Source organism: Zalophus californianus, chromosome 4, assembly GCF_009762305.2.
Source record: "Zalophus californianus isolate mZalCal1 chromosome 4, mZalCal1.pri.v2, whole genome shotgun sequence".
Classification (NCBI taxonomy): Eukaryota; Metazoa; Chordata; class Mammalia; order Carnivora; family Otariidae; genus Zalophus; species Zalophus californianus.
This window is the reverse complement of record NC_045598.1, coordinates 15,135,338-15,154,165: the sequence shown is the minus strand read 5'-3', so window position 1 is coordinate 15,154,165 and position 18,828 is coordinate 15,135,338. Positions and strand designations below refer to the sequence as shown.

General features: G+C 38.2%; 2 protein-coding genes across 14 annotated transcripts in view; one reads left to right on the top strand and one right to left on the bottom strand.

Annotated features, from left to right (window-relative positions):
• HP1BP3 (heterochromatin protein 1 binding protein 3) overlaps positions 1 to 18,507 on the top strand; it is a 39,560-nt gene extending 21,053 nt beyond the window's left edge. For all 13 annotated transcript variants that reach the window (XM_027604198.2, XM_027604192.2, XM_035727114.1 and 10 more), the window contains 5 exons: positions 5,969 to 6,059; positions 12,370 to 12,529; positions 13,920 to 14,031; positions 16,140 to 16,253; positions 16,709 to 18,507. In XM_027604198.2, the coding sequence (XP_027459999.1) occupies positions 5,969 to 6,059; positions 12,370 to 12,529; positions 13,920 to 14,031; positions 16,140 to 16,253; positions 16,709 to 17,003 (772 nt within the window). In that variant the 3' untranslated portion in view covers positions 17,004 to 18,507. The remainder of the gene's footprint in view (positions 1 to 5,968; positions 6,060 to 12,369; positions 12,530 to 13,919; positions 14,032 to 16,139; positions 16,254 to 16,708) is intronic.
• Positions 8,589 to 9,464, bottom strand: LOC113928185 (mitochondrial import inner membrane translocase subunit Tim9-like). The gene has a single exon (XM_035727117.1). The coding sequence runs from the start codon at positions 8,981 to 8,983 to the stop codon at positions 8,714 to 8,716; it is 270 nt and encodes an 89-aa protein (XP_035583010.1). The 5' UTR covers positions 8,984 to 9,464; the 3' UTR covers positions 8,589 to 8,713.
• Positions 18,508 to 18,828: the final 321 nt, after the last annotated feature.

The window sequence follows — 18,828 nt, the reverse complement described above, 5'->3', positions numbered from 1 at the left end:
CAAAATGACTTTTTATAGTTGGTTTGTTCCAGTCGATGTCCAGACATGGCCCATACACTGGATTTGATTGATGGAACCACCCAAAATACACCTGCAACCTTTCCCTCCTCTCCCAGCATTCAGAATTCTACTTCTCTGCCTTATTTTTCTCTATACCACTCATCACATTCTAACATATACTACATCTGCCTGGCCTTTTTAAAATTACCTGTCTACCCCATTAAAATGTCAGAATCCTGAAGGCCAGGATTTTTATTTAAATTGTTCACTACTGTTTCCTCCAAGACTAACACATGGTAGATGCTCAATAAATATTAGTTGAATGAGTGAACGAATGAATGTGGGCATTTCACCTGGCCATTCTATAAAGAGCCTATTTCCTGGAGCATGTGAAATGAGACGTGAATTCCTGCTCCCATATACTAGAGGCTGTAGAGCATTGTGGTTAAGAGCACAGACTTTGGAACCCTTAGGTTTAAATCCTGATTCTGTCATTTTCTAGCTTGGTATCACTAAATAAGTTATCCTTTGTGTCTCAGTTTTCTCATTGATAAGCAGTGTATCAAAATAAGGTGTTAGGAGCCTCAAATCTCTTAGTACACGTTAAGCACTTAGAACAGTGCCTGGCATGTAGTAAGTGCTCATGTTAATATTATCAGTCTCAGTTCCAACGTCATTCTCATTGTATGAGCATTACACTGTGCTAAATATGATTCTTATATTTAAAGAGTATTTTTTAGGGGTGCCTGGGTGGCTCAGTCAGTTAAGCATCCCACTCTTAATTGCGGCTCAAGTCGTGATCTCAGGGTTGTGAGATTGAGCCCTATGTGGAGCTCCGTGCTGGGTGTGAAGCCTGCTTAAGATTCTCTCTCTCCTCTCTCTTTGCCTCTCTTCCATTCCCCGCTCTCTCTGTCTCTAAAAAAAAATTAAATTTTAAAAAGGTAATATTTTTTTATATAATATGCAAGTCACCTCCTTAATTTGGTAGCAATGATTTTTTGCAATCCTAAATTAAAAACCGGGCATGTTGATCAAAAGGAATGAGATCTTGCCATTTGCAACAACGTGGATGGAACTGGAGGGTGTTATGCTGAGTGAAATGAGTCAATCAGAGAAAAACATGTATCATATGACCTCACTGATATGAGGAATTCTTAATCTCAGGAAACAAACTGAGGGATGCTGGAGTGGTGGGGGGTGGGAGGGATGGGGTGGCTGGGTGATAGACATTGGGGAGGGTATGTGCTATGGTGAGCGCTGTGAATTGTGCAAGACTGTTGAATCACAGATCTGTACTTCTGAAACAAATAATGCAACATATGTTAAGAAAAAAGAAAAAGAAGAAGATAGCAGGAGGGGAAGAATGATGAAGGGGAGTAAGTTGGAGGGGGAGACGAACCATGAGAGACGATGGACTCTGAAAAACAAACTGAGGGTTCTAGAGGGGAGGAGGGTGGGGGGATGGGTTAGCCTGGTGATGGGTATTAAAGAGGGCACATTCTGTGTGGAGCACTGGGTGTTATGCACAAACAATGAATCATGGAACACTACATCAAGAACTAATGTAATGTATGGTGAGTAACATAATAAAAATTTTAAAAAAAACTGGGCATGTTGGATTTACATAGAGACTTTGGGTTCATTCTAAGAAGGTACCTTTAGAAACTTTCAAGGGTAGAGGTACCTGAGTGGCTCAGTTGGTTAAGCATCATGGTCTCTTCAGCTCAGGTCATGATCCCAGGGTCCTGAGATTGAGCCCCACATTGGGCTCCCTGCTCAGTGGAGAGCCTGCTTCTCCCTCTCCTTTCTGCTGCTCCCGCTGCTTGTATGTGCGAGCACTCGCATGCTCTCTCTCTCTCTCAATCTGTGTCAAATAAATCTTTTTTAAAAATAAACTTTCAAGGGCCATTCTACTACATGAATTAGGAATCGTTGTGTCTGGTATAACTTCATACTCTCTTTGATTTGTTCTTTCTGCCTCCACCAAAATAAGAACATAGCCCAAGATTCCGTTGTATGCCCTATACCTTTCTCTAAACTTTTTTTTTTTTTTAAAGATTTTATTCATTTATTTGAGAGAGAGAGAGAGAAACAGCATGAGGGGAGAAGGTAAGAGGGAGAAGCAGGCTCCCCGCCGAGCCGGGAGCCCGATGCGGGACTCCATCCCAGGACTCCGGGACCACGACCTGAGCCGAAGGCAGTCGCTCAACCAACTGAGCCACCCAGGCACCCTTTTCTCTAAACTTTTTAATCTCCTTGGTGACCCTTAGATTCTTAACATTTTCAACACTAAGTAATTTCAAGAGTCTTTTGATCTTCTTAATTCCATTTATGCATTTATTTTTTTAAGATTTTATTTATTTGAGAGAGATAGAGCGAGCATGATAGAGTGAGCACGAGCAGGGAGGAAGGGCAGAGGGAGAGGGAAAAACAGGCTTCCTGTTGAACAGGGTCTGAGCCACCCAGGCGCCCCATTTATGCATTTCTAACAGACTGATGTAACTTTCTTATTTAGATACTTGCAATTCAGAATCCTTGCTACTATCAGCTGCATTTTTGTCTTCCATCACTTACCTTTGATTCTCTCTGTGCATGGCTTTCATTTTTATATCCCCCAATGCAAACTGATTTTCTCACAGTTGAGAAACACAGCGCTCAGCAATCACCCATTATTCCCTGCTTCTAATTAAACTGGTATAATTATCTAATTAAAAACAAAAATTGTTATGGAGCGCCTGCGTGGCTCAGTCGTTAAGCATCTGCCTTTGGCTCAGATCATGATCCCAGGGTCCTGGGATCGAGCCCCACATCGGGCTCCCTGCTCAGCGGGAAGCCTGCTTCTCCCTCTCCCACTCCCTCTGCTTGTGTTCCCTCTCACTGTGTCTCTCTCTGTCAAATTAAATAAAAATCTTTAAAAAAATAAAATAATAAAAATTGTTATAATAAAAAGTCCCTTGAAACTTATGTATAGGGCTTTATAAAACACTTTGTTTATACTGTTTTCTATGATTCTTAAAATAGACTTAAAAATAAACATTTTGCTTACCCAGGATTACCTGACTCTTCACTGGTAAAGCCAGAACTTTATTTTGTCTTTCAATTTCACACTTCTTGCTTTTTCCACTGTTCTGGGTGTCTTATATTGGAAAGTGCAAGCATAGCATAGTGAGTAAGAATGTAGAACCTGGGGGCGCCTGGGTGGCTCAGTCATTAAGCGTCTGCCTTCGGCTCAGGTTATGATCCCAGGGTCCTGGGATCGAGCCCCACATCGGGCTCCCTGCTTGGCGGGAAGCCTGCTTCTCCCTCTCCCACTCCCCCTGCTTGTGTTCCCTCTCTCACTCTCTCTCTCTCTCTCTCTGTCAAATAAATAAATAAATAATCTTAAAAAAAAAAAAAAAAGAATGTAGAACCTGGAATCAAACTGCCTAAGTTTGTAACTGGTTCTTACACTGCCTAGCTGTGTGATCTTGGAGAAGTGACTTTTCTGTGTCACTCAGCTTTTCTCCATCAGTAAAGTATGGGCAATAATAGTACCTATTTTTTGGATTTGTTGTATTTTTTGGTTTATTCCACACGTGTAAAGCATTTCAAACAGCACTTGGCACCTTAGTAAGTGCAAAATGGTGTGATACAGACTATAGAATTTTTCAGAACAGGGAACTGTGCCTGGGAATTAGCAGTAAGTTAAAGAGATGGGGCTTGATTAGGTCTAGAAAAATGTAGAATTTTTTTTTTTATTTAAGATTTTTTTGTCGGGGGAGGGAGAGAGCGCGCACAAGCAGGGGGAGCTGCATTCAGAGGGAGAAGCAGGCTCCCCGCTGAGCAAGGAGGCCGATGTGGGACTTGATCCCAGCACCCTAGGATCATGACATGAGCCAAAGGCAGACGCTTAATCGACAGAGCCACCCAGGCGTCCCAAGAATATAGAATTTAGATGGATGGTAGAGTGGGGTAGGCATTCCTAAAGGAGCCTCATGAGAAAATTTCAGAGGCAGGAGTTGGCATTCCTTTTTGAGAGCTAAAAGGAGCTTGGGTCTGACTGCATCTAGACTAACAAGGAGTGAGATTACATCATGGAAGGCTTTGAAGCTGGGTTGAGGCATTAGGATCTGCCACCTGATCAGTTGAGTAACATCATAAAGATGGCCTTTGTAGGTATAGTGACTTAATAGTGGTATGCATTCTGAAAACAAAGCAGCACAGTGCCCAGAAGGGAGGGCATGGTAGCTGATACTAAGGTTATGGCAGTGGTGAAAGAATGGTCCATTCTGAGAAGTTTTGAAGCAGTTGGTAAAAATATGGTTTTATTGGAAGATAGAGTGAGTGATAGAACTCTGATTCCTAAAAGCCCAGGACAAAAGTTTATGCTGGCATAAAGATTGCTGAGAAAACAAAAATGTTAAGAAGGGAACTGATTTAACTGATCTCATTCTGGGAGCACCTGAACCTCGGTAAAGAAGATTCTTCCCCACGGGGGTGTCAGTATTTTACTGAAGCGGTGTGATCCCCTATTGGAAACCAGTCTTTAAGCAGTCTGCCTTATAGAGCAACTAATAGAAACAGTGTGTGGCAGTTAAATCACTCCCTCAGCTGTATTCCCAAAGCTCTGTGCACATACTTCAACCTTGATCCTTACCATGATTATTGTATATTCATCATCTGTTAAATTCCTGGAGTTTAGTGACCAGGTCTCTCTGTTTATTCCTGTATGACTATAATAAATACTCAGTAAATGTTTGTGGGATGAAGGACTTTGTGTCTCTGTGTGGGTGTGTATGTGTTTTGGGTCATGGCATAAATCATATTCATCCTGAAGGGAATAGCACTGGCTTAGAAATATTTTCACTGTGATTTTTTTTTTTAATTGGGAATTTCTTCATCTGGAGTGTCAGGGATGTACAAGATTAGATAGGATAGTTCCCACTCTTTAGCATCTTGTTAGAACATGGGATCCTCTCTATTCTTCTTCCCTAAGCATACAGATGATGTCATTAAAAACTCTAGTGTCACCTCAGCCTGTAATGCTCAGTGGTTAGATACAAATTGAAAATTTCTTCTCCAGAGAAAGATCTCAGACCTCAGGGAAACACCTCCTATGATAATTTGGCCCTCATTATTCTGCCCCTCAGTGGGCTGCCCCACTGATCTTTTTCTATCTGTGTAGCAACTGACCAGTTTCAAATGACTCTCATGACATTCTGCTCATTGGGTGCATTCTAGTAATTTTTGAGAGTTATGACATAACACAGCTCCAGACTTTCAGAATACGATTCACCCTTTAAGTAATCTCCACTCAACTTGGGGCTCGGACTCACAACCCCGAGATTAAGAGTTTCATGCTCTTTGGACTGAGCCAGCCAGGCACCCGTTTTATGTTTTTAATGACATTCAGTTTCTTCTTTCCTGACATTTGGTTTTGATGACCTAGTGGTGTTTGTTTATTTTAAACTATAACCCTCTTAAGACAGAGACACTATGTTAAGAACAACCAATTTTCTTTCCCAGGGAATTATATCTTATTAAGCTACCCTCATACTGGTGTGTAAAAAATGCCTCTGTTTTTTGTTAATGTGTTACATACTTTTTAAAAAATCTAGGAATTTTGCCTCAGAGAATTCCAGTGTTGAATGGGACTTTAAACATACCCATGCTTTGTTTGATTACATAGTTTGGTTGCCATTGTGGTTGATGGAATAAACGGAGGGTGTTTGGAGTGCCCTGAAGTTCGGAAATTGGTTGTGTGTGGTATATGGTTCTTTGTATCTGGATAATGACTTCACTTCTTTGCTCGAAGAAAAAAGAATGCCACTTGTGTTAAGGGTGCCAGTACTTTATTTTATTGTCCATTTTAACAAAGTACCACATGTAATAAGAATCAGAACATAGTTCAGGAAATCACCCTAGATTTGTTTCTTCAAATCTCTCCTTCATTGATATATTGATCACTATTCTTCTGTTTTCTCTGCAGGCCTCAGCTGTTGAAGAATGCTCTGCAGAGAGCAGTAGAGAGAGGCCAGTTAGAACAAATAACTGGCAAAGGTGCTTCTGGGACATTCCAGGTTAGAGGATAAAAAGGATTCTAGAGAAGTGGTTCTTAAAAGTTTTGATTTCAGGACCTCCTTATACTCTAATAATTTTTTGAGGACCCCAAGAGGTTTTTTTTTTTATGTAGGTTATACCTATCAATATTTACTGTATTAGAAATTAAAACTGAGCGAAATTTTAAATATTAATTTTAAAAAAAATTTCACATTAGCATAAATAATTTTTGTGTGAAAAATAATTATATTTGCCAAAACAAAAAAATTGAGAAGACAGGTACTGTTTATTAAAAATTTGCAAATGTCTTTAATATTTTGCTTAAGAGAAGACAGCTGGTATCTGTTCAACACATTTTGGGTTATATCTATGAAGAAAATTCACCACACAGGGCACCTGAGTTGGCTCAGTCATTAAGCGTCTGCCTTCCAGCTCAGGTCATGATCCCAGGGTCCTGGGACTGAGCTCTGCGTCGGGCTCCCTGCTCTGCGGGAAGCCTGCTTCTCCCTTTCCTGCTCCCCCTGCTTGTGTTCCCTCTCTGGCTGTCTCTCTGTCAAATAAATAAAATCTTAAAAAAAAAATTTTTTTTTCACCACACATAGTAATACAGTTAGAAAAGTGTGGAATATTTTAAGATAATTTTCAAATAGTTGTGGATATTATTCTTTGTTACTATACCAGAACTCAACAGATGATAATTTTTTTTAAAAAATAAGATTTTATTTATTTATTAGAAAGAGCTGTTGAGCATGTAGGGGGTGGGAGGGACTGTCAGGGAGGGGAGAGGGACAAGCAGACCTCGCACTGAGTGCGGAGCCCAACCACCACCCTGAGATCATGACCTGAGCTGAAACCAAGCGTTGGAACAAATGATAATTTTTTAAATAGCTTTATTGAAGTATGGTTTATATATCATAAAATTCATTCATTTTTTTGTTACAATTTATAATTCAATGATTTTTAGTAAATTTGCAGAGTTGTACAGCCATCACCACAATCCAGTTTTGGAACATTTTCATCACCCAAAAAGATCTCTTGTGCCCACTTTTGGTCTCTCCCCATTCCCATCCTCAGCCAACCTACTAATTGACTTTCTCTTTATGTAGATTTGCCTTTTCTACACATTTCATATAGAAAGAGTCATATAATATGTGGTCTTTTGTGTCTGTCTTCTTGCACTTAGCATACTCTTGTTTGAGCCTTGTCCATGTTGCAGCGTGAATCAGTGCTTTCATTCCTTTGTATTGCCACATGGTATCACACTGTATGAATCTAACACTTTCTGTTTATTCACAAGTTGATGAAAATTGGGGTTATTTCCACTTTTTTATTCTTATGAGTAGTGTTGCCTATGAACATTTACATCCAAATCTTTGTGCAGACACGTTTTTATTTCACATGGATATATAACTAGGAGTGTGGACTTGCTAGACTATATGGTAAATTTATGTTGTAAGAAACTACCAGAGTGGCTGCATCATTTTACATTCCTACCAACAAAGTTGTGAGGGTTCTAGTTTCTCCATATCTTTGCAAACACTTGTTACTGTCTTTTTAAAATTCTAGCCATACTGGTGGATATAGAGTGCTATTTCATTGTGATTTGGGTTGGCATTTCCCTAATGATTGCTGATCTTGACCATCTTCCATCTTTTCATATGCTTAATGGACATTTATCTTTTCTAGTAAAATGTCTCTTTAATTCCTTTTCTTGTTTTTTAAAGTTGGGTTATTTGTCTTGCTATTGAGATATACAAGTTATGTAACTAGATACAAATTCCTCACTAGATACATGATTTGCAAATATTTTCTCTTAATTTGTGGTCAGTGCTTTCACTTTCTTAATGGTATCTTTTTTTTTTTTTAACTTCAGTTCACTTTTCATTGCACTGATCACACGTCATGGATGAGAATACACTGTATAATGTTGGACTGAGAATCATTCATGTTGGACTCAGCTTTTGAACAAAACACAAAACACAGTCTCCACTAGAGCATACTAGTCAACTCTTACACATTCACAAGGTAGTCTCAGATGGGATGTTTCCTGTAGACATATGAAAAATATGGCTAGGATACGAATATATAATGGCCACCCTGACACAAGAAGGGAGGCAAGAAATGATCATGCGTTGAAATGATTAGCAGGTAACTATTTTATGTATTTACCAGCAATTTGAGGCAGACATGAATGAACAGGAATACTTGGAGGATGATCGTGATTGAAAAACATTTCAACGTATCCACAGTCCAGTCAGAATACTATGGTACTATATATATAGTATAAACAACTGCTCAGTGATATTTCCATTTATTTTACTTTTAGTAATAAAAAATTCTCATACATGATTGAACACATATTTTGCTTTAAAATTAACAGTCACAATTGAAGAAACAATGGTTTATTTTTCTGATGAAATTACCAAGCTGCTGAATCTTAAGGCCTCAACAAATGTTGCATCTTACTATATTCATTCAACAATAAGACCTCCTCTTTTGATTATTCTTGGTAAATAGCAATTTTGTTTCTCCAGTTGTTTCCATTTGCCAAAGTTAGGACAGACAGTTTAATATGGTGGCTACTGCTTTCAGGGGATTCTATCAGATGAATCCTCATTTCCATCACAATAGCTGCTGGCAATCTTTCATCAAAAGTCCATCCATTAGGACTTCTCTATCGTGGTTGGCCAAGAAGTCCTGTTTTGGCTGCCAGGGCTTCATTCTGCTGAATATGATATTCCTGAAATCTCATGGATATTCTTTGTGTCATTTTTAAATATTTCTGTAAGCAATGTTCAGAACAGGTGGTCTCTTCAGGTTTTACTTCTCTTGTTGTGAAGTCTTTAACACAATCCAAAAAGCAGGTTTCTGTAAGTTTATTGTAGGTTCCAAGAAATTCCTTAAACTGTTTTATCTGATCAGATTCTGGTATTTGTGCAGCCATATTCTATTGGTATGTTTATTAGTCACCTTTTCTGATGCATGAGTTTCCTTTTGTTCCAGAAAATTAGTTGTCCAACCTTTGCTTGAATGTTTCTAATGACTGATTTCTTAAGCGCAGGCTCTCGCATCCGACACCAGTGCGAGGCTGGGGGCTGCGCTTCCAGTCCTCTTAATGGTATCTTTTGAAGTGCAAAAGTATTTAATTTTGATGAAAGCCAGTTTATCATTTTTTAAAATTGCTTCTGCTGTTGGTGTTGTAGCTAATAAATCATCACCTAACTTAAGATCACAAGATTTACTCCTATGGTTTTTTTTTTAAGAGTTTTTTAAATAGTTTTAGCTCTTACGTTTAGGTCTATCCATTTTGAGTTTTGTTTGTGATATGAGGTAAGGATATTAAATATTCATGTTCTTACATGTGGATATCCAATTGTCCTAACACTGTATATTGAAAAGACTGTCCTTTGTCCACTGAATTGCCTTGGCATCATTATTAAAAAACAATTGACTGTTAAGGGTTTATTTCTGGACTCTCAATTTTGTTCCATTGATCTGTATATGAATTCTTTTTTTTTTTTAAGATTTTATTTATTTATTTATTTGAAAGAGAGTGAGCGAGAGAGAGCAGGGGGAGATGAGAACCAGACTCCCCTGCTGTGCAGGGAGGTGATCCCAGGACCCTGGGATCATGACCTGAGCTGAAGGCAGTCGCTTAACCGACTGAGCCACCCAGGCGCCCCTATATGTGAATTCTTATGCCAGGATCACACTGTCTTGATGACTACAACTTTGAAAACTTTGCAGTAAGTTTTGAAACTGGGAAATATTAAAATATAGTTTCTTTAAAAAGTGTTTTGATTATTCTAGGTCTTGTGCATTTCTGTATGAATTTTAGGATCCATTTGTCAATTTTCACAAAAAAGCCAGCTAGGATTTTGGTAGAGATTGCACTGAACCTCTCTATCAATTTGGGAAGAATCATTATCTTTATAATATTGACTTTTCCAGTTCATGAACACTGACTATCTTGTTTATTTAGTAACTTTTCTCAGCAGCATTTTGTAGTTTTCAGTGTAAATGTCTTACATTTCTTTTGTTAAGTTGATTCCTAAGTATTTTATTCTTTTTCCATGTTATTATGAATGGAAATACTTTCATTTTTAGATATTGCTAGCATATAGAAAAATAATTGATTTGTCTATTGGTAATTTTTTTGTCTATTGATTTTATATGGATTCAGTTTTGAACTCATTTACTAGTTCTGGTAGTTTTCTTGTAGGCTCCTTAGGATTTTTTTGTGGATTCCCTAGGATTTTCTACATAAAGAGTCATATTGTTTACAGATAAAGACTATTTTACCTTTCCGGGGCGCCTGGGTGGCTCAGTTGGTTAATCGACTGCCTTCGGCTCAGGTCATGATCCTGGAGTCCCGGGATCGAGTCCCACATCGGGCTCCCTGCTGAGCAGGGAGTCTGCTTCTCCCTGTGAACCTCTTGCCTCTCATGCTCTCTATCTCATTCTCTCTCTTTCTCAAATAAATGGATAAAATCTTTAAAAAAAAAAAAAAAGACTATTTTACCTTTCCAATCTAGATGTTTGTTTTGCTTTTTTCTTGCCTAATTGCACTGGTTAGAACCTCCAGTACAGTGATGAGAGCAGACATCCTTATCTTGTTCCCCATCTTAAAGGGAAAAACATCAAGTCTTAAGTTAGCTGTTGGTTTTTCGTAGATGCCTCTTAATCAGATTGAGAAAATATTTTCCTCTTTGTTTCTTGGGAGTTCTTATTATGAACAGCTGTTGGGTTTGTCAGATGATTTTTCTGTCTCTTGAGATGATCATGTGGTTTTTGTCCTTTATTCTGTTAATAATTGTGTATTACATTAACTGATTGTGTGGTAATTCTTTAAAGGTTAGTTGCCATGTTAGAATCTGAGACCGTATCAGTGAACTTTTTGTATTCTTGCCTTAAAATCTTTTGGTCTTGAACTTTGAGTGGATCTTCTAACCATGCATAATTTCATAACATGATCATTTGGAAAACAGTGGTTCACTGAATTATGCAGGTTATTAAAATATTATCACATTTCATCAAACAATAACAAAAGTAACATTATATTACCCACTGACCTCATCAGAACAATGTTTAAGTACTAGGAAATTGCCAGGCTCACCATGGTATAAATACAAGTGTTCTGTGATTTAAAATTTTTCTTAAAAAATTGCTTTTTATGCTTGGTAACAAGTACTGTTAGTTTTCCTTGAAGGGAGAAGATTATTTAATACATTTTCAAGAAAATGTCTACCAGATGCCCAAGTCCTAAATAACTATAGTTTATCTGTTAGTTGTTCCATCAGATAAAAACGGGTGTTCCATGAAAAATGCAGCTAGTTCAGCTCACAACTCAATCACTGGGGGTGCTTTTCCTTGAGACCACCATCATACTTCCATATGCAGCTGACATGCTTTATGTGTTCTTCCCATCTCATACCATAAAATATCAAAAAGACATGCACTGGGGTTGAGATATAATAAAATAATTTTTGCTACTTCATCAAGGGCATTCCTAAGTGAAATTGACTTTTTTTTAAACCACAAGTGCATAGCAATAAAGAATACAGTAATTGTTGGTACATTTTTGTGTCTCCTCCTTGATTTATGGTAAGGTGGCAACAGTTTTACCCACCATTGCTTTTCTGCCATCAGTGCAAATGTCACCACAGTGAAAAAGGCACATCACATCTTAGTAGTATTATGAAAATACTTTTGAGCTTGCAGATCCTCTGAAAGAGTCTCAGGAACCCCATAGGGTTTGTAGACCACTCTTTGAGAATCTCTGTTGTAGACCATACCTAAGTTTGTTCTTTTACCCTTTTTGCTTATTGGTGCTGTTCTTTGTTCCCCATCCTTTTGACCTTGGAATATGCTATGTAATTTTCTGTTGTATGATACCCTAAGTATTTATTAAACTTTTCCTTTGCTACTTTCCTTACAGGATTAAAAAGGTTATTATTTTTTTAACTACTGCATTTTTCAGATTGAGAGAAAGGAAGTATTCTCTAAAGTATCTTATTTATTGGGGCATAACAAGTTAACTTGCTTATTGGTGTAGAGCTGTTACTCTGTTTGAGTTAGGGTAGCTGTTGCTGTTTTAGGTTGGATGGAGGGGTAAATGGAAAGAGGAAATATCCAGAGGAGGGTTGGGACTCCTCAGTCAGATTGAATACCTGATGAGTGGGAAGAGAAAGTCCCTAACCTGACAATTTATTGTAAAACATATCTGTGCTAATGCAGGAACTCCGACCCACCTGGTGCAGAGGAGTCTTGTCTTGACCTGCTTTGGGAGAGTGTTGTCTTGATGCTTTTCTCTTCCTCCTTGGAAAACAGCTGAAGAAATCAGGGGAGAAACCCCTGCTTGGTGGAAGCCTGATGGAATATGCAATCTTGTCTGCCATTGCTGCCATGAATGAGCCGAAGACCTGCTCCACCACTGCTCTGAAGAAGTATGTCCTCGAGAACCACCCAGGGACCAATTCTAACTATCAAAGTAAGACTCAGAGTTGTGTGCATTAACGAGGATCAGGGGAATTATCTTGTGAAAAATTTTAGAGCTCATGCTGTTAATGACAAAGCATTAAGTATCGACTGTGAAAACCAAGAGGGAACAACAACTTTACAAATTTATTATTTACAAAAAGAAAAACAAATGATCAAGGCTTATCCTTAATTTACAATGTCTATTGAAGATCAGGATTTGATTTTACTTTGCTGTAAAGGTTTTTTTCATATTTGTTTTTGTTGTAATTTAGATAAATCTTTGATTCAGAACACCTCTGAAATATAGTATCTTTTTGCCTTTCTGAATGTTTACTAAAACATCTAATTTCACCTTGAAACCAAGCTGGTGTTTTTAAATACGACTTACGTTATTTCTCATTGCCTTAAGCCCTAAAACAGAAAATACTCTTTTTCAGTAAAGTATATTTACCCTGTCAGGTGGTGATTTGAGATTAAAAGCCTCACCCTAGCAGCACCATCACATAGGGCTTAGTGAGGCTGGGTATTTTCTCAGTGAGCGACTAGCGTAGGCATAGGGGTGTAGGGCAAGGAATGTGGAAAATAAGTAAGTAACAGAATGCAAACTAGACCTTATCATTTTAATTAAAAGTAATTTTGACATCTTAATAGTGGCCTTTAACATATATGCAGTATGAATTTTTTAATGTTATGGAAGAATGCTTTCTGGTCATTTTTTTCATACGTTACTTTGAAAACTGCTGTGTGTGACTTTATCTTTCCTTCCTTCTTTAAGATATGTATTGTGTTTACTGTGTATACTGACCCTTGTAGACCATTTCATTATTTTCCCTTTTGGTTGAGTATTAGAAGAGAAGATGAAGTTGGTTATTAACCTTTTCTGTTTCACTGATATTGCAGCTATTTTTTGGACACTACCGTAAAATGTAGTTTTGATGTGTCTTTGTATGAAAGATGAGAATCAGTGAGGCCTTTAGAATCCATGGTATTGTTCTGTTATTTGTTGATCTTTATTGATACTCTCCTAGATGATTTTCCTAGTACAAATGGGTATTCAGTGGATGTTTGAATGGAGATGAAAGATTTAGTTTTAAGTTGGCTGTTAATCATTTTTGTGCCACTGTAAGGCAAGTCACTCTGGGCTCCTGTTTTCCTTTCTGTGAAATGAGGAACTTGACTTAGTGGTCTCTAAAATCTCTTGCTGTGACAATTTAACATTTTCAAATTTATGGGCACTTAATTGTTAAGTGAATTATTAATCCTTTTGACCACAAAGAATTCCCTTAGCACATGTCAACTAGTATTTTGACAGGACAGTAAATTGATGTATAACTGATTGTAGTTGAGGGAATTATCAAATTGAATAAACAACTTTCTTCATATCTGAATTTTTTGTTCAGTGCATTTGCTGAAGAAAACTCTGCAGAAATGTGAAAAGAATGGGTGGATGGAACAGATCTCTGGCAAAGGATTTAGTGGCACCTTCCAGCTCTGTTTTCCCTATTACCCCAGGTAAGTAGCTAGCCCATAATGTGAAATGTTGGTCATTGTAATTTAAAATCTGATTCTAGGTTACAGGCTTGGGCTTAATTTATTAACTTATTACTGCTCTACTTGAAAATAAAGACTACTTAAGGCAATATTGGTTTTCTGGGGTGGGTTTTTTTTTTTAAGGTTTATTTATTTATTTTAGAGAGAGAGCATGAGCAGGAGGGGGAAAGGGAGAGAGAATCTCAAGCAGACTCTCACACTGAGCATGGACCCCGACTTAGGGCTCAGTCTCATGACCCCCGAGATCATGACCTGAGCCAAAGCCAAGAGTTGGATACTTAACTGACTGAGCCACCCAGGTGCCCCTACCTAAGGCAGTATTGTGTTAGAGTAAAAGCTTTTCATGTAAGAATGGGGGGATTTTGGCTATCCTGCCAGAGCTTACTGTTAGCCATCCATTCTTAAAATCAAGCATTAAATTCTTTGAGATCTTTGGCCATTTTTATGTTCATTCCTTCTTTATTAAGTAAATGATAATGACAAGAAGATTATTAGAGGGTTAGGTATGTTTTAATTGTCCATCATTCGGGGCACCTGGGTGGCTCATTTGGTTGAGCATCTGCCTTTGGCTCATGTCATGATCTCAGGGTCCTGGGATCGAGTCATGTGTCAGGCTCCCTGCTCAGCGGGGAGTCTGCTTCTCCCTCTCCATCTGCCTCTCCCCCTGCTCCTGCTCTCTCTTACTCTCACTCTCTGTCTCTCAAATAAATAAATAATCTTTAAAAAAAAATTGCCCATCATTCAAGGAAGGAGAGCATTGCATTGGCTGCTTCCAAGAATCCTAATTTGCCTTCTCCCTACTATAGACACAGGGCCATTTCCTTGAAAACTTTTTTTTATCTATACTTTATTACTGCACTAAAAAATACATCGAGCACCTCCTATGGACCAAGCATTGTCCTGTGTACCCATGCAATGGCCTTCTTATACTTTCATTTCTAGTAAAGTGCCATGACATGTACCACTAAAACCCTATTTTAGCAAGAGTATAGTGTAGTTTCTTATATTGTACCTTGTGTACAAGCCTAGGTAGGTGGTACTTGGTTGGTTGCATATTATTTGAATTTTTCAAACATTAAATTCTTAAAGTCAAGCATATAAAATGTTATAATTTGGGGCATCTGGGTGGCTCAGTCGTTAAGCGTCTGCCTTCGGCTCAGGTCATGACCCCGGGGTCCTGGGATCGAGCCCCACATCAGGCTCTCTGCTCAGCAAGAAGCCTGCTTCTCCCTCTCCCACTCCCCCTGCTTGTGTTCCCTTTCTTGCTGTGTCTCTCTCTCTGTCAAATAAATAAAATCTTTAAAAAAAATAAAAGTAAAATGTTATAATTTAAGGAATTATTAATCAATGGGATCAAGATTTCTATCAGTAACGGGCACCTGGGTGGCTCAGTTGGTTAAGCAACTGCCTTCGGCTCAGGTCATGATCCCGGGGTCCTGGGATCGAGCCCTGCATCAGGCTCCCTGCTCAGCTGGAAGCCTGCTTCTCCCTCTCCCACAACCCCCTGCTTGTGTTCCCTCTCATGCTCTCTCTCTCTGTCAATTAAATAAATAAAATCTTTAAAAAAAAGAAAAGATTTCTATCAGTAAGGACAAAGAAAATTAGAAAATCCTTGCTGAATTTCTCTAAAACTTTGAAGAGATTCAGCCTTTATATTATTTCGAGGTCTTTTGCCGCTATTATTAGGGCAAAAAATGTACTGCTGTGCAATCTGTTTGCTGCCTTAGACAGTTCAGTGCTATATATATATTCAGTGGCTAATACAGTGCTGGCCACACATCAGGAGCTTAAATAATTGTTTAGTAAGTCAATGATTAAGAATTAATTTTATTAAATGGCAGCAGGAAGGGAATGAGGTATGGCCTGGGACTTTTATAGATTTGTTATAACTTTGTGTGTTCAGAATAAGTTAAACTGTAACCTGATACTTGTAACATAGCATTTGGAAGGGCAGGAAGAAGTGGAATGTCCAGGGAAGAGCACCTAGGTTCACATTTCTCCCTTGTCCTGTGTGGGACTTCTCTTTGACCTGATTTTACCTAATTTTTCTTTCCTTCTTTCTTTCATAGCCCAGGAGTTCTGTTTCCAAAGAAAGAGCTAGATGACTCAAGAGATGAGGATGAAGAGGAGGATGACTCCTCAGAAGAAGACTCTGACGATGAAGAGCCTCCACCTAAGAGGAGGTATGGATGTGTGGGAGGCCTTTCTACCTTAGAGCTAAAAGTGGCAGTAATAGTAATAGCGACTTAATTCAAGATGCCTCTCAGAAAGTTCTTGGTGTAACATTTAACTTGTCTTCTTGAAAATTCAGGGACTTTGAACTTAGGAAGCCCTGTGAATATGTAATTTACCGTTTGGTAAATACTGTATGTATATCCATAGTTTGTTGGTTATTCGAAGAAAAATAATCCCATATTTCGTTAGTAAAAACATCATGAATTATATATAGACTTCAATGAATCGGTTGAATTTTTATACAATTTTAATAAAGGTTCTAGTTAAAAATAATCACATTCCTGTTCTTTACGTAGGTGACTTTTTATCTGAGCTAGATCTTTTGTGGCAAAATATCTGGTCATCCTGGCAAAATGAATCTCTCAAGTACTAAGTGATGGCCTTTGTTCTTTGGTTCTCACAGGTTGCAGAAGAAAACCCCAGCGAAGTCATCTGTAAAGGCTGCATCCGTGAAGCAGAGAGGGTCCAAGCCTGCACCTAAAGTCCCAGCTGCCCAGCGGGGGAAAGCGAAGCCCCTGCCCAAGAAAGCCCCTCCCAAGGCCAAAACTCCTGCCAAGAAAGCCAGACCCTCATCCTCAGTCATCAAGAAACCTAGTGGTGGCTCTTCAAAGAAGCCTGCAGCCAGTGTGAGAAAGGAAGTGAAATTGCCCAGCAAGGGCAAATCCAACATGAAGAGATCTTTCAAAGCAAAAAAGTAAATTTTATAGGGAAAAAAAAGGGTATCATAAAATTCAGAATCTTATTTTCTAAGGTCAGTGTGCATTTGTTTTAGTTTTGATGCTTTTAAAATTACATTTTTTTCCCTCCCCTATGAACATTGTGGGGAGGGAATATAAATAAACCAGTTTAGGCATTTGTTAGCTTTAGGTGCTGTTCTTGGTGCCTGCCCCTTCCCTCAGTCATTTTAATTTCTGCTATAACTCTGGATTTTCCTGAACTGTATAATCTACACTTGTCATTTTTTCTCCCTCCACCCCAACCCTCTTTTATGGTCAGCTTTGGCTTTTTTTTTTTTTCCCTTCCAGCTTTATCTAAACAGCTGCAAAGATTTTTATATTTGTAGAAAGCATCAAGAATAGGATGCTGGTCAGGTGCTGGAAATAAAAAAGAGGCAGTATATAGCACTGACTGAATTGTAAAGCTTTCTGCCTGGAGACTCCAGTTATAGCTATAATAATTAATCTTATTTATGAAACCACTCCACTAACCCTCTCTCTCCAATTATATAAATACAGAGGCATCTTAGCTTTGGGAATAAGCCAAAAAACGTTATGATTTCATGAAGTTCTGAAGACCTGTGACTCCTTTGGGCTACTTTCACATTGGTCAATTTCCAGGTATTTTTCACTGGCCCAGGGCATTGTGTTCCCTCAACCACAAGCACAAATTCCCTCCACATACTTGATTTTTGACTGAAGGGGAAATACAGGAATATATTGAATTTGTGATTTCTGGTGTCACCTGTGTACCAAAAACCAAAACATATAAAATCTTCTTGATCAAATGTTTAAATATATTTTTTAATATTTGGAGCATTGAGTTGTCATTTCCAGTTTGCCTTTTTTATAAGGAAATGTTGGAGAGTTACATCATTGCTAATGTAGAAATGTTAAGGTGGAAAACATACAATTTGCTAAAATAAACTAAATTCCAGATTCATCTGTGGGTTTTTTCCCCCTCCTTTCTTTCCACAGCACTTTTGATATCAAAAAAGTGACTTCCTTTTTGGGATATTTAAAAAAAAAAAAAAAAAAAAACAAATGAAGCCCGACTACCTAACCCTTCCTCATTTGTATTTGTTTTAGTATCGTGCAGTTGTGTTCAATAGTACTAGCTTTCTACTTGGGAAATACTGATTTCCGGTTATCATTTACCCTCCCTGTGGCACTTGACATTTTAATTGTCTTAAACTTTTTGGTGTATATCTTCTGGCCCCTTTGAGTGCTGCCAGAGGCAAAAGACATTTGTTTGATTCATTCCAATTGGATTGTCTCCTGGGATCTTATCTGCAGCCTCACAGTGCGTGGCTGCGAACTGGACTGGAGAAGATTGGCTTGAAGTAGATCCATAATCATGTGTGATCCCATCATGAGCTCATTGGAATCTGTGTTGCATGTAAGGCAATCTTTCCTGTTGTAAATCTTCCTTTTTTTATGTACATATATTTTGAAAAATATGAATAAACATGAAATTTTAAAGCTGCTGAACTGTAGCTTCTATTTAAAAATTTCTAGTATATCCTTAGAAGTAACGAAGTTGCATTCACTTGAGTCTTTTCTACTCCTTCCAATAGCTGCCATCCATTTTCCTTTTTATTTTATTTTTTTAATTAAAAAAAATTTTTTTAAAGATTTTGAGTAATCTCTACACCCAGTGTGGGGCTTGATCTCACAATCCCAAGATCAAGAGTTGCATGCTCTGCTCACTGAGCCAGGAGCACGCCCCCATCTTCCTTTTAAACACAAGCTCCAGTTTATTTGCTTTTGAATTCTTTATATGGATGGCAAGTGATGTTTCTAGATA

Coding starts and splice junctions, on each gene's coding strand:
- LOC113928185 (XM_035727117.1), bottom strand. CDS start 8,983: ATGGCTGCACAAATACCAGAATCTGATCAGATAAAACAGTTTAAGGAA.